The sequence below is a fragment of the Eulemur rufifrons genome, chromosome 8 (assembly GCF_041146395.1).
Source record: "Eulemur rufifrons isolate Redbay chromosome 8, OSU_ERuf_1, whole genome shotgun sequence".
Classification (NCBI taxonomy): Eukaryota; Metazoa; Chordata; class Mammalia; order Primates; family Lemuridae; genus Eulemur; species Eulemur rufifrons.
In genome coordinates, this window is record NC_090990.1 from 22137421 (window position 1) to 22153209 (window position 15789).

The 15789-nt window shown below is 46.4% G+C and overlaps 1 protein-coding gene across 1 annotated transcript; it reads left to right on the plus strand.

Annotated features, from left to right (window-relative positions):
• The first annotated feature begins 7038 nt into the window (after nt 1-7038).
• Nucleotides 7039-14226, plus strand: ZBTB8B (zinc finger and BTB domain containing 8B). Its single transcript, XM_069477618.1, has 3 exons — nt 7039-8029; nt 12092-12270; nt 13909-14226. The coding sequence occupies exons 1-3, from the start codon at nt 7039-7041 to the stop codon at nt 14224-14226; spliced, it is 1488 nt and encodes a 495-aa protein (XP_069333719.1).
• The last annotated feature ends 1563 nt before the right edge of the window (nt 14227-15789 follow it).

The following is a 15789-nucleotide window of genomic DNA, read 5'->3' on the forward strand; positions in this document are numbered from 1 at the left end:
GACTATGGCCCATGTACCCTGTGCTGGATGACTTGTTCACAGCTGTCTCAGAACGCGCCTGTGCTGTTAATTAGCTCCGTGTTCTGCTATTTAACTGTTTCACTAGTATATATGAACCTGAAAGCCTGTCAAGGGAAGAGAGTTGTATCTTTTATCTTTTGTAACCACTACTCAGTGAAGGTGTACTGCGGACGTGCAGTAAGAACCTGTTGAGTAGATTAAACCATTTCGCTTATTTTCTGATTTCTGCGGAGAGCGCCGGTAGGTAAAATGTGTGCAGACTGACAAGTCATAGCTTTTATTCTCTAGGCTGCATTAATGCCCACGACGTGCTCTTAGCTCTCCGGACAAAGAGAGGAATACTTGGCAAGTCCCTCAAGTGGGACTCAAAAGACAGAACCGAGATGCAGCCTTTTACAAGCGCTGGTCCTTGCCCTTTTTGGCATCTTGGTATTTGTAGTTTTGTCCACTATATCTTTACCCGAAAAGCGAGCGCTGAGACCACAACTCCCATCACCCCGCGAGCACCGGAGCCTTCAGAGCGCATCCTCCAGAGGGGGCGCCGGCGCCATTGACCAACCTGCTGGCCAAGGGCCCGCCTTCCCAAGCCCCGGAGCGTCCGCGATTGGTCGGTCGCCCCGCCTCTCATCGGAGGGGGCGCCAGGTGAATGAAAGGGGGGCGTGTCGGTGCGCGTAGCTCTTTGGCGGCGCGGCCGGAACCCGCTGGAAGGTGAGAGCCGAGAAGCAGGTTCGCGCTGCTGCTTCATTGGCTTGGGGAGAATTCGGGGCACCGCGGGAGGCTGGCCCGGGATGTGGGTAGCAGGCAGGGTGCCTCCTTTCAGCAGTCCTCCTTTGGACCGCTCGGCCCTGGCAACTCCCGGGACCCCCGCCGCGCAAACCCGGCTGATGACCGACCTCTCCCCCCTCCGGCGTGGGGAGGGGCGGGCGCAGCGGCAGATCCCCCCAGCCTTCCTGGCATCGGGCTGCCCCGGCGCCGTCCAGCGCGCGGTCGGGGCTTCGACTCATTCCGATGGTTGGATGGTGCCCAGGCGCGAGGGCTCGGCCAGGCTGGGGCAGTGCCCGCCGCAGCCATGGTCACTTTGTCCGCGGGAGGCCGCGAGAGGGGCAGGGCCGCGGGGGCCCACCCTCGAGGGCCCGGGGCCGTGCCCAGCAGCTGGTTCCAGTGACCTCCGCAGGTCGTCTGGCTCTGGACGGGGGAGGATCCCCCTGTCTTGCGAGTAATTTAGCGGGTGAACCAAAGATGCAGTTGACCCTGAAATTCTTCCGTGGAAATGGAAACTCTTTTCCTGTGTTTTTCTTCTCCAGTCAACGCGTCGGAGAAAGGAGTGACTTTCTCCATTTGTCGCGCGGTGTCATGGAGTGTTTGGGGAGGCCGGTTTGCATAGTGGTTAAGGATGGCAACTCGGGAATCAATAGGATCTCGGTTCCAGTCCCAGCTTGGGCTTATCTTTATCTTTGAACCTCAGTTTCCTCCTTTGAGAAGGAAGATGTGATGACGGTGTCTGCTGCACTGTGTTAATGTGACGTTAGACTCATGTGCTTGTAAAGTACTTTGTTCGGTGCTTCACAAGGAGGAGTGCCCAGTACATGCTAACAATTGAAGAGCAGATTTTTATTATTCTCAGGTTGGTGGGCTGAGGAGTCTTGTAAGAAAGGGCGAATGGGATGGAATTCAAGGCTGCTTTTGGCCCCTGAACAAGACAGTTGTGTGATTTGGCTGGGAGTCTCTCAAGACTATCTGGGAGTTTGTATTGCAGGTGGTGGTGTTGGCAACTGCTCTCTCCTGGAGGACACACACTATACTTGGTTCCTTTTTCTATTCCAGGCATCTTCTTTGTGTCAGGCATTGTATATAGACAGTGGTCCTCAACCTTTTTGGCAGCGGAGATTGATTTCATGGAAGCCAATTTTTCCACGGAGTTGAAGGGCGGGGGCGTGTGGAGGGTGGGGAGGAAGGCGGAGCTCAGGCGGTGATGTGAGCCATGGGGAGCGGCTGTAAATACAGATGAAGATTTGCTCGCTCGCCCTGCTGCTCACTTCCTGCTGTGCACCCCCCCTCCTAAATTTCAGGGATGACAGTTTTTCCACGGGATGGGAGTTGGAGGGGTGGGGCAGTGAAGCTCTCCGGCCAGGTCCCTAACAACCCCCGCAGATGGGAGTTGGGGACCTGGGGACCGCAGATAGCAAGTAACTGTTAAACTGGATTGGAACTGAGGGAAGGTTGCGAGGGTCCCTGCCAGAGTGTGGATTAAGAGCCGTCTAGTACAACCTCTGTGGAAAGTAACATGGAGATACCTCAAAGAGCTAAAAGTAGAACTACCGTTTGATCCAGCAATCTCATTTCTGGGCATCTACCCAAAGGAAAGAAAGACATTCTATAAAAAAGACATCTGCACTAGAATGTTTATAGCAGCACAATTCACAATTGCAAAGATGTGGAAACAACCCAAGTGCCCATCAATACATGAGTGGATTAATAAAATGTGGTGTATGTATACCATGGAGTTCTACTCAGCCACAAAAAACAATGGTGATCTAGCACCTCTTGTATTATCCTGGGTAGAGCTGGAGCCCATTCTACTAAGTGAAGTATCCCAAGAATGGAAAAACAAGCCCACATGTACTCACATCAAATTGGTATTAACTGATCAACACTTATGTGCACATATAGTAGTATGACATTCATCAGGTGTTCGGGGTGGGCGAGGAGGGGATGGGTATATTCACACCTAATGGGTGCAGTGCATACCATCTGGGGGATGGGCATGGACACGCTTGAAGCTCTGACTCGGGTGGGGCAAAGGCAATATATGTCACCTAAACATTTGTACCCCAGTAATATGCTGAAAAAAAAAGTGGGCTACCCTAGGAGCTGCTTTTCTGGGAGAAGTGGTGATCCTTAGCATGTCCTGGGATCCAGGGCTTGAAGGCAAGTGAAGTTGGTATTAATAAATACTTTAATACTTCAAATATTCAATAAATATATACCAAGTGCAGGACTGGGGAAAGTTTTGAAGAAAGTTCATGAGTAGACTTTCAAAAAGTCAGGAAGTATTTGTATGAACTAATCAAATCAAGAATATTTGTAGTGAGAAAGCCAAAAGCAATGGGTTTGAGGTACTATTGCTGGAAAGGAGCATCTTCCAGTGAAAGATAGCGGTACCCTGGGAAGAGGCCCTGAGATCAGACCATTGTACAAGTTAAGAAGTGTTGTGCATACTTACATATTTATCTACCTGGTTTGCTAACTCCTTAGCCTTCTGCCCAACCTACTTTTTTTTTTCTTAGTTAAAGAAGACAAAAAAAAGGAGTACATACACATAGTAAAACATTACAACTATACAGAAAGGTTTAAAATGAAAGGTGAAGGTCCCTCCATACACTTCCTACCCATAGTCCCTATCCCCAAGGGTATTTGCCGTTAACTCTTACATAACCTTCCAGGAAAAACTTCATATATATACCAGCAAAAGCATATACACATGGGATTATACTATACATTTTGTTTTGCATCTTGCTTTTTTTCCTCTTAATATATCCTGGTGACCCTTTCACACGAACAAAGACAATTCTATGTAGTTGCATAGTATTCCACTGTGTGATTATATGATAATATCATTGATTTAACTTGTCCCCTATTGGTGAATACTCAAATTGTTTCTACTTTTGCACTAGTACAAAATCCTGGTGCAATAGACATCTCTGAACTTATAATCTGATGTATTCTGGGGAATATATTCAAAAGAGTAAATTTATAGCAATGAACTTGCTGGGGCAAAAGGTGTGTACATTTAAAGTCTTTTTTTTTTTTTTTTTTTGGAGACAGAGTCTTGGGTTGTTGCCTAGGCTAGAGTGCAATGGTGTCATCATAGCTCACTACAACCTCAAATTTCTGGCTGCAAGCGATCCTCCAGTTTTGGCCTCCTAAAGTGCTAGGATTACAGGCGTTAGCTACCATGCCTGGCCACATTTAAAGTCTTGATAAATATTGCCAAATTCTCTTCTAATATGGTGTTCCAAGTAACATTCCCACTAATGCTGATGTTATAACATTCAAAAATGTGATTTTACCAATTTGACAGGCTTTCTTTCAATTCTGAGAAAGAATAAAGTGTAGTATTTAAGAGTAACTTTTTTTATATATTGTATTTCCCTTAATATTTTGATTGTCAAAGGCAGTAGGAGACACTGCTGAGAAGACTTGGTTGGAGCAGTAGGAAGAGGGGAGAGTGACAGTGGAAGCTTTAGTCTTGTAAAAACTTTCGGGGTTGATTTATTGGGAATAGTAGAATTTTTCAGATACCTAATGGCTCTCTTCTTTTTTGAACCAAAATGTTAAATTTCAATACTTTGGATTAAAAAGTTCCTAAAATTATGATATAATTTCCTTGCATTTAAAATGAATATAAAAAGATAGGCATCTTCTTGATGCCCTAAGCCCATCAGTTATAGCCCTGGGCCATAATTTAGTGATGTCCTCAGGCCATTTTGAATATGTAGAAGCTAAATGGCCTCTGGCTGATATTTTGAAAAAATTCCTAGGTCTATTTTTTATAACTTCTGGACTTTTTCCTAGCTGTCAGTTCTCACTTTGTCAGTTTACTATATTTGCTTAGGCTTCTCTCTACTTTGCTCCCTAATTGGTTCTCTAGTTTCTAAACTTATTCTATCACTTGTTATAAATATGTATAAAGTACATACAGGTGTAAATTGCCATAATTTACATAGGTGTAAATTGCCATTTATTAAGGATGTGGTGAATGTTTTATGAGTAAAGTCTGTGCAGTTAATGCATAGGCCCTGGGGAATCCATTTTGCCAGGGGACCCTTTTAGGGGGAAGGGGTCCCTGATTTCTAGCTGTGCGAGGTACTGGTGCGCTCCATTTGTGGAAAGGCAGAGTGGTTAAAGAGTTGTTAGCAATGGTTGGCAGCTCTAACTAGGGCTTTTGTGACCTTTTGTGATTCCAACAGAGGGAGCTAATGTACTTAGTTGTATGAATTTCTCTGAGATAAGTAACAGGCGTAGCAGTTGATGGATGCCTCTGTGGTTTATGTGATGGGAGAAAATGGACGAGAGAGCTTGAGGAAGAGGTCAGTGTCTTCCTCACTACCAAGTGGATTTTACACTTGATTTATACTTGTTCTACTTAGCAGTTAAGGAAGGAGTATTCTAGGCCCTGTGTGGTGGCTCAGGCCTGTAATTCTAGCACGCTGGGAGGCAGAGGCTGGAGGATCACTTGAGCTCAGGAGTTCAAGACCAACCTGGGCATCATAATCAGACCCTGTCTCTACCACAGATAGAAAAAAAAAAATTACCTGGGTGTGGTGGCACACACCTGTAGTCCCAACTACTCAGGAGGGAGGCAGGAGGATCCCTTGAGCCCAGGAGTTTGAGGTTGCAGTGAGCCATGATGATGCCACTGCACTCTGGCCAGGGTGACAGAAAAAGACTCTGTCTCAAAAAAAAAAAAAGAAGAAGAAAAAGAAAACCCAACTCAGACCAGCTGAAGCAAAAAGGAACTTAATTGGATTCTGGCACAGCTTGAGTTGAGGCTCAGCTGGTGTCCCCAGGCTCTGTCAGCCTGAGCTGGGCTGTGATCTTGGTTAGGCTGGCTCTCCTGGTGGTGTGGCAGCAGCATCCCTCACATCCCCCAAGCCCACAGAGCAGAGAATGCTGGTTTTTTTTTTTTTAATCCCAGTAGATGTTTCATTGCTTTTCATTGGCTCTTACCAAGCCACATTGCCATCTCTGACCCAATCATTGTAGTCAGAGGATGGGATATATTGGTTGTTATTAGCTTACATTATATCTTACACCCCTGGAGCCTGGAGATAGTGCCAGCTTTATGCAAAATATGGTGGCCAAGAATGAGGGAAGGATGGTTCTACCAAAGGCAAAAAGGGCACTAGAACCATAAGAATGGAGAATGCCTGCCAGCTAGCTCAAGAATCCACTATATGTTTCCACAAAGTGATGATAAAGGGAGTGAGCTGAGCCAGGCATGGTGGCTCATGCTCATAGTCTTTGCTACTCAGAGGGCTGATGTGGGAGGATTGTTTGAAACCAGAAGTTCAAGACTAGCCTGGGCAACGTAGGTAGCAAGACCCTGTCTCAAAATAAATAAGTAAATAATAAAAATAAAAGGAGTGAGCTGAGGCTGTACTTGCCAGTCTTAAAGTTCCAGATTGGTACACTGGAGACTAAACTAAAATTCTTAGATTTGGGTATTCTCTATATTTTGAGACTTGACAAAAGTAAAATATAGTATATATAAGAGCATCGACCTTGGAGGCCCGCAGACCCAGAGTTGAGTCTAAACTCTGTTATAGCTGGATAATCTCCTACCTTCAATTTCCTTAGCAAAAAACTAGGGACGATATTAGTATTTAATTCATAGCAATTTTATAAAAATTCATTGAAAGAGGCCAGGTGCAGTGGCTTATACCTGTAATCCCAGCGCTTTGGGAGGCCAAGGCAGGAGGTTTGCTCGAGGCCAGGAGTTAGAGACCAGCCTGGGCAACACAGTGAGACTGTATCTCTATAAAATAAAAAAAAATTAGCCAGGCATGGCAGTGTGCACCTGTAGCCCTAGCTACTCAAGAGGCTAAGGCAGGAGGATCACTTGAGTCCAGGAGTTCAAGGTTACTGTGAGCTATGATTGCACCACTGCACTCTAGCCTGGGAGACGGAGCAAAACTCTGTTTCTGAAAATAAAAAATAAAATAAATTAATTGAAAGAATCCACATAAAACACTAAGTACAGTGCCCACATATAGTTAGCGTAGTTATTTTTGGCTGTTTTTCATAAATTAACCCAGTTTGATAACCTCTGATTTTTGTTAGATCTAAAACAGCCTGTATCATAAAGACACTGTTGAACCAGTGGTTTTGGAAGAATTTTTCTTTTTAATTAAAAATGAACATCTTTATTTCTAAGGTTGGGATTTGTGAATTAACTTAAGAAAAATCTTGGCAGAGATACAGGCTACTCCAGAGCGGCAGCAGCTGGCGGAGCAATGGAGATGCAATCCTATTATGCCAAGCTCTTGGGGGAGCTGAATGAACAGCGAAAGAGGGACTTCTTCTGTGACTGCAGCATCATTGTGGAAGGGCGGATCTTCAAGGCCCACAGGAACATTTTATTTGCTAACAGCGGCTACTTCCGAGCCCTGCTCATTCACTATATCCAGGACAGTGGGCGGCACAGCACCGCCTCCTTGGACATTGTCACCTCCGATGCCTTCTCCATCATCTTAGATTTCCTTTATTCTGGGAAGTTGGATTTGTGTGGGGAGAACGTGATTGAAGTGATGTCGGCTGCCAGCTACCTGCAGATGAATGACGTGGTGAACGTCTGCAAGACGTACATCAGGTCATCCCTTGATATTTGCCGAAAGATGGAGAAGGAGGCTGCTGTGGCTGCAGCGGTGGCGGCAGCAGCGGCGGCAGCTGCAGCAGCAGCAGCCGCAGCGGCTCATCATGTTGACAGTGGAAGCCCCAGTTCGAGCAGGGAGGGGACCTCCTGTGGTACCAAGAGCTTGGTATCCTCTCCAGCCGAGGGAGAAGAGAGTGTGGACTGCCCAAGAGAGTCCCCTTGCGGTGACTGCAGAGATGGCCACTCCTTGGAACTGGTGGTGAAAGACAGCCAGGGCAGTGGCTCAGTTGACAGTGACCTCTCTACTCTGTCCAGAAGGATAGAGCCCAAGGTGGAATTTGATGCTGATGAGGTAGAGGTGGAAGTTGGGGAACCGCTGCAGCATTATGCTGCCCCGCTGAGCCTGGCCCACGTGGAGGAGGGCTTGCCCAGCGGGCAGGTGGTTGACTTGGCTTACAGTAACTACCACGTGAAGCAGTTCCTGGAGGCACTCTTGCGCAACAGTGCTGTCCAGAGCAAAGACGACGTGGACCATCACTTTTCTCGGGGTCTGGAGGGAAGACCGGAGGGTGCAGGATTGGCCATGGGTTCCATGATGGATGTTCAGACAGACTGGTATGGAGAGGACTCAGGTGAGCTCTATTAGCATTCATCATCTCTGCTGGCCACGTAGCACGCACCATCTGTGCCCGGCATTCTCCCATCATCACGATCGCCATCGTCATTGTCATTGTCACTACCATCATCACCGCCATCTTTGCCACCACCACCACCACTAATAGGCATTGATTGAGCACCTGCTGTATGCAGGGCATTGTTTCTTTATGCATGTTCGTGTTGTACCTCTACAACTAGACTATAAGCATGTTGAGTGCAGTTTGGAGACATGGAAAGAACCCCACTGTCTTCCACTAACCAGCAGTGGGACCTTGGTGAGATCATTGACTCTTTTGAGCCTGTTTTGTCATCTGTAAAATGGGGTTAATCACCCCTGCCCTGCCTTTCTCTCAGTTGTGGTGAGGACCAAATGAGAAAGTTTGCAGAGTTGTTTCTCATGTATGATAATGTGTTCTATACACACAGCAGACTTATACTTCTCTGCATGCACCATGGTGCCTGGCACATAGTAAGCACTTGGTGAATAGGATGTAGTTGGGGATGCTGTCCGCTTGAGAATATTTTATGTCTGTAAATATTTTACGTCTGCTGTTTGGTTTCACGTAAGTTCATTTTTTATATCCTTCGTAGGCTTTTTTGTTTTAAGAGAACTTGGTTGTTTCCTTGAACAGTTCTGAGAGATGAGTTAACATAGTTAACTCTCTGAACAGGTCAGGTAATTGTGTTGTAAGGTGTCTTGCAGGAGACAAAAATATACTTGGCTGCCACCTTCTTGATGAAAGGTGCCTTCCAGAACCTCAAGCCAAGAAATCAAAGGATCACATTTCTCGTTCACCTTTCTGTTAAGAGCAGTGAGGGTCTTTTAAGTAAGGGGAGATCAACTGCTTTTGTTCATTATTAAATGACTGTCTTGAGACTTTAATGTTATGTTTTTAAGGCAAGAAGATTCAGTATGTCTGATTAAAACTAGACCTGGAAAACTTGAAAATGCTCTTTCTGGTCCTCAGAGACACTGGCTTAACCAGCATTTGGAAGAAAGTGGCTGTTTCAGTGTACACACTGTGGGAACTTGTTGAAATTCTCATTTCTGTGTTTATAACAGCATTTCACAGACTGACTGCCCTTTTGCGTCCATTAGACCCTCATGACGCCCCATGAGTTTGGCAGAGGAAGTTTGGAGAAACTGAGACCCAGAAGGGCTTAGTGAATCTCCTAAGAGTGCAGAACTAGGAAGTAAGTGGCCCAGCTAAACTGGTAACCTTGGCTGGCTTCATTTCACTGATTAAACCATGAGGGCAGCACAGTTGGTTAGAGGATTTTAGTGCAGTGATTTTGTCTTTGAACCCCTCTGCCTGTGAGCATAAGAAGTAGCACGACATAGTCATTTGGCTCTATGCCACCTTCATTCAAGTCCAGCCTCTATCGGTTTGGAAAGTCAGGTTTCTAACTACAGGGTGCTGTGGCAAGGCAGCCACCCTGGCCCCTGGCCATACTGTTGTCTGCCAGGTTTTGATTTCATTCACACGGCTCCAGGGTAAATTTATTCCAAGGGCCAAGGCACAGAGTAGGATTGATTTATTTGGTTATTCATTTATTTGCTCGCGTATTTGAGCACCTTCCTTGTAAAGACATAAAGATAAGTCAGACATGGATGCAGCCCTCAAAGAAATAGTGGTGTCTTAGAGGCAATGTATGTAAATGATGTCACATGGTAGAAGGATACTGGGGTTGAAGGACACTCAGAGGTCTGAGTTCACAGTAGTCGGAAAGAAGAACTAGCTTCCTCCTGGGAGATCAGGGAGGCTTCATGCAAAGTGGCATCTGAGGGTAACAAGAGGAGACAGAGAGAAATTGGTCAGAGTCAGGTTATGGAAAATCTTAAATGCTAGAAGGTGAGTTTTATCTGCAGGCATGGGGGCATTTTTGGTAGTTTTTGAGCTTGGGAGCAGACAGGGTCTGTGCTTCAGGGAGATTAATTTGGTCTCAGCACAAGATGGTGTGAACATGGGAGACCAGGGCAGGGAGACCCGTCAGAAGGCTGGCGCAGTGGTTATGTGTCCCCGTAGCTCAAGCCTGAGGTTAGCAGATGCTGTCAAAGCACCAGGTCCTCCTGTCTCTGTCCTCCCTCAGGCTCCTTGGCCCCAGCTCCAGCACCTTTCCCTGTTCTCGGAAGGTTCATCTACCTTGGCTGCCTCCACTGGTTTGGTCTCTACTCTTTTCTCAGCCCACTGCCGTCTGGCTTCCACACCACTGAAACCACTCTCATGAGCTCGGCTGTACATTTCTAGAGCTGATCCAGTGAGTGATTTTCAGGTGTTATCTCACTTGACCTCTTGGATTGTCTCTGATCTCTCTCTCCTCTCTTTGAAATTCTTCCCTTCCCTGGCTTTTGACATCACGAGTGCCATTTGCTCTTCCTCTGCCTGTCCCTTGTCAGCCTCATCATGGGATCATTGAATGTCAGTGTATCCAGCACGCCATCACTGGCTTGCTGCTTTGACATCTCATCATTCCTGTTTGTTCGTTGGGACATTCATTCATTTAGTTAACAGGTACTTATCAAACATTTAACATATGTCAGGTACTGTTAACCACAGTGAACAAAAGACAGTCCGTGTCCTTGTGGAGCTGACATTCTAGTAAAAGGAAACAGACAGTAAACAAATAAGTAAATACATAGAACGTCAGATGGTGATAAGTCTTGCGGATGAAAAACTAGAGCAGGGAAAGAATGGTAGAAGGTCAAGGGAATGCTATTCTAGTTAGTGTTGACAGGGAAGACATTTCTAACAGGTTGCCTTTGAGCAGAAACCTCAAGGGAGTGAGAGAGCAAACTGTACAGATACCAGGGAGAACATTCCAGGCAGAGGGAAGAGCAAAGCTCACACTTTGTGAATGAACAGAGGCACAGTGAGGATGCTGGTGTGGCTGCCGTGGGGGTGAGGTCCGATAGGGTGGGTGAGGTCAGGCCAGGTGGGACCGTGAAGGCTGTGGGGTCTTTGCGTGCTACTCTAAGTTGGGAAGCCACTGGAGGGTCTTAGCAGTGAGTGGTTTGAAGTGACTTCTACTTAAAGGATCCCTCTGGGTACTGCGTGGAGAATAGGCCATAGGGAGCAAGGGTGGAAGCTGGGGACCACTTGGAAGGGACTGTATGACCTGGGTGACAGCTGTGCTCCCTGAGTCAGTGTAGTCACAGTAGAGAGGTGAGGTGTGGTAGAGTTAGGACTATGCTATGTCTCAAAAGTAGAGCCAACCTGATCTGCTAATGGCTTATATGAACGGCGTGAGAAAAGGGGGAGACTCGAAGTCCAAGATTAAAGTACTGGCAGGGTTGGTGTCTGGTGAGGCCTCTCTTGCTAGTTTGCAGACAGTGGTCTTCCCACTGTCTTCTCATATAGCCTTTCCCTCTGTGCCTGTGCTGGGGGTGAGAGTGGAGGAGAAAGAGAGAGAGAGAGAGAGAGAGAGAGAGACAGACAAACACACACAAAGAGGGATCAGTTGATCTCTGGGATCTTTTCCTCTTTTTATAAGACCAGTCCTATCATTAGGGCCCCACCCTCTGACCTCATTTAACCTTAAGTACCTTCTTAAAGGCCGTATTTCCAAATACAGTCACATTGGGGGTTAGGGCTTTAAGGTACAAATTTTTTTGGGGGCGACACAATGTAGTTTGTAACAGAGTCTCACTCAGAATTGTCTTAAAATGAAATGAAATAGAATAGACACTATCGTGAGTATCGTGTTGGGAAGCTTCTCCAGTAATCCATGCGAAGGCAGGTGTGTTCTGAGGTTGCAATGTGATCTGTATTTCTAACGGTGAGTCAGAGAAGTGTGAAAGCTGGTGCTTTACGGCCTTCCTTGCAAACTTATGCCCGAAGCTCACTTTCCCCTCTGGCTGATTAGGAGCCAGATAGATCTGGATGGCAGACAATGTCTTGCTGCTGGCTGGTGGTGGGGTTGGTGTCCTTCTCCATCTGGGCTGGCGGAGCTCCCCGGCTCTGGATCCCGTCCATCGGAGGGTGGCCGGGGTCGTCCCTGCTGACAGTACAGCTAAATCTATGCCTTTGATTCCCCAGGTGATGTGCTGGTGGTCCCCATCAAGCTCCACAAGTGTCCTTTCTGCCCTTACACCGCCAAACAGAAGGGCATCCTCAAGCGGCACATCCGCTCGCACACGGGCGAGCGGCCCTACCCCTGTGAGACCTGCGGCAAGAGGTTCACTCGGCAGGAGCACCTGCGGAGCCACGCCCTGAGCGTAAGCGGGCAATGCTCTCGTGGCTAGGGCGGTTCATGGTATTATCTAATATAAGGGTAAAACCAGCCTGTCTTTCACGTCTCTGTCCATTGGGGTATTTTCGGAGAATTTTGAACATACATTTTTGCTATTAAGTTAAAACTGCACCGGTGGCACTTAGAGAAAGTTAAAACTAAGCTGGGCAAGGTGGTGTGCACCTGTAGTCCCAGCTACTCAGGAGGCGGAGGTGGGAGAATCGCTTGAGCCCAGGAATTCGAGGTTACAGTGAGCTATGATCTTTACTCCACCCAGGCAACAGAGTGAGACCCCTCCTCCCAAAAAAAAGAAAAACCCTCTTACAATACAACAATAGAAGGACAAATAGCCCAATTAAACGTGGCCAAAGGATTTGAATAGACATTTCTGTTATGGCCCATAAGCATGTGAAAAGATGCTCAACATCCAGTTAGTCAGAGTGTAAATGCAAATCAAAGCCATCATGAGATGCCACTTCACACCCACTAGGATTTCTATTGTTGTTGGTTGGCTCTTCTCCCACATCAGCCTCTCCCTGTCTCTACCTCTTGTGTGTATCCTGTATCCAGAACTCTCTGTAAAAGAAAGGCTCTGATTGGTTCACAGAGCCCTTATTGGCTGGAGTTGCTGAAAAGTACACATATTAGGAAGATAGTTCCTTATATAGAGTGGACCCCTAGGGCTGTTGCCCTTTAGGAAGAACTGTGTGGGGTAGGAGATCAGCTTCTCTTTTCTAGTACACACAGCTCTTCTCGTAAGTGAGCAATGCATTTATCAATGAGAAAGTCAAGGGTGGAGCATCTGCTGGCACATCTGGGGAATACGGATGTCTACTCTAGCAAATCTGCTTTTCTGATTAAACAATCCAAGATACATAAAAAAACCATGTCAAAAATCCTACTCAGGACTGGTGTGGTGGTGTGTGCCTGTGGTCCCAGCTCAGAAGGCGGAAGTGGGAGGATCGCTTGAGCCCAGGACTTCTAGTCCAGCCTGGACAACATAGTGAGACCTTGTCTCTTGGGAAAAGGGACAGGAAGGGGAAGGGAAGGGGAAGGGAAAGGGAAGGGAAGAAGAAAATGGAGGGCAAGGGAAAAGAAAGAAAAGAAAAGAGGAGAAAGAAAGAGAAAGAGAGGAGAAAGAATGAGAAAGGAAGGAAGGAAAGAGAAAAAAGAAAAAGATCCTAATTAGTTCACTGAGTGCCCTTTATATGCCAAGCACTAGGGAAACAGTAATGAATGAGACAGACTCCATCCCTGCTGTCTTGGAGCTTACAGTCTAGTGAATTTTGTCAATGATTTGTGAGAAGAGGCACAAAGGAAGAAGTATGGGTGCGACTAGATAGCTGAGAGACCTACCCTGGCCCAGAGCATCGGGGAGGACTGCCTTCAAGGTGTCAGTAAGGGGTAAAGGGTTGGTGATGGGGAGGAGGGGACGTTCTGTGCATGTCCAGTGGCCCTGGGGTGGAAAGGACCTTGGTAAGTCTGAGACTATGGCAGAGAACAAGTGGAAGAAAATCGAGAAATGAGGCTGGAGGGTTAGGCAGGGGCCAGACCACATGGGGCCTTCTAGACCACAGCTCAACCCCTTTGCTGTGACATTTACCGTGTCTGCTTGTGATAATAGGTCCACAGATCCAGTCGTCCAATCATCTGCAAGGGCTGCAGAAGGACCTTCACCAGCCACCTGTCCCAGGGGCTGCGGCGCTTCGGGCTGTGTGACAGCTGCACCTGCGTCACAGACACGCATGATGATGACGACGACTTAATGCCCATCAACCTTAGCCTGGTGGAGGCTTCGTCCGAAAGCCAAGAAAAGAGTGACACAGACAATGACTGGCCAATCTACGTGGAGTCCGGTGAGGAGAACGATCCTGTTGGAGACGATCCTGATGACAAACCACAAATTCGGCCTCACTTATCAGACCGAGAGACATTTACGTAGCAAAAAATTGGTGGGGGAGAAGTTTTAGAATTTGTTAGTGCTCATTCTGCAGTTGAAAGACACCATGCGTCCAATATCGTGGGACCCTGAGAGGAACATTTTTTCACTGTGGTTATATTTGCATTTTTGTTAGACTACACGGTAGAGGTTGGATCTTGTGATGCAAAGGACTGATAACTGTTTAGTGTGGTGCCCTTGCTTTCTGATGGCTTTGCGGGCCACTCCTTAGTTCTGAGTGAATCAAGGCTGGCCCTGAGGCTTCCTGTTTTTTTGGCTGTACATCCAAGCTCTGGTTAGGAAAAGATAAATCTTCATACATATTTTCATGTTGTCTCAATCCTCTGCATTCCTTGGTTAATCATCCTCTTTCTCTGAAAAGGCAGGCGAGACTACATTAAGTTTTGTTATCAGTCTTATCTTTGCCAAGCCTTTCCTCCTGAATTCCACATTTTGATTTTCTGGCAAAGCATTAAAGAGAAAGCTTCCTTGACAGAAAGCAGGCAGGGCCGTCTGACTACGTGATCATAAAAGGTACTCTCTAAATCTAAGACTGCAGTGTTGAAGGCTGGGAGTACTGATGTGCAGACAGGATGGAAGTGAACTGAAAGGCTCACATGGCATCCTGTCCTGCCCAGTTGAATTAAATTTTAAGTTGGCCCCGAGAAGGGAGTCTGTGAGCCCAGGTCTAGGTGGTTTCCCTGTCTGGTTTGGTATCTGACGATTCTACACACACAACCTGTTCTGTGATCCTGAAACAAATCATTTGGGCAAAACTCAAAATGCTCCTCTACCTTTTCCAGTCATTTCCAAAAACCACTGCTGTGTAACCAGGAAAGGCAGCTGCCCCTGACATTCTTTTAATTAGTTTATGCCTAGAACTTTAACTGGAGGGCAAGTGTGAGCCCATATATACAAGTTCTATTTCTAAAACGTTCATCTCTTGAGAGAGAGAGAAGGATAGTAGAAAAACAGGTTTTTAAAAGCCATCTGCTTTTCACCCACTTTGCAGCCATACAATTATTCTAACAAAACAGACTGAACTCTTTAAAAGGGCTAAAGGGCAGGAAATAATAGAGATTAGGGATGTAACTGAAGGCATTTCATAATTTTGTCTTATGTTAAAGTATCCAAAATGGACTTAGAAATCCGCTTGTCTTCCTTTAATGGTAGTATCATTGTGTTTGAAAAGGTGGTAAAATCACTTTTCTTTCTGCCTCTTGGACAAAAATATAATCAAAAACATTATAAATTGGGTTGCAAAAGTCATTGAACAGTTAGAAAGTTCTTTAAATTGGACTTCTCAATAGTAATTAGAGCAGTGAGACAGTGCTACTCAAACCGTGGCCCACAGGGAGGTGCTGCTCTGTGAATTGTTTGCTACAGGTCTGTGACAAGGAAAGTCAGAAATTAAGAGTAAGCATATAGAAACTTTCATAACACTTTGACATTGCTGTGGCACCCACGCGTGTGATCAGTGGCATTGTCTTCTTGAACAGGGTATGGACTAGTTTAGGTGTGGTCAGCTGGAGAGCTACATAGCACAGAGGTTGGATCCAGTCTGTA

Excerpts from the sequence above, each read along its gene's own strand:
- ZBTB8B (XM_069477618.1), top strand. The coding sequence starts at position 7,039 with ATGGAGATGCAATCCTATTATGCCAAGCTCTTGGGGGAGCTGAATGAA. Across the intron at positions 8,030-12,091 it reads CTGGTATGGAGAGGACTCAG|GTGATGTGCTGGTGGTCCCC; the intron begins GTGAGCTCTATT and ends TTGATTCCCCAG. Across the intron at positions 12,271-13,908 it reads TGCGGAGCCACGCCCTGAGC|GTCCACAGATCCAGTCGTCC; the intron begins GTAAGCGGGCAA and ends TTGTGATAATAG.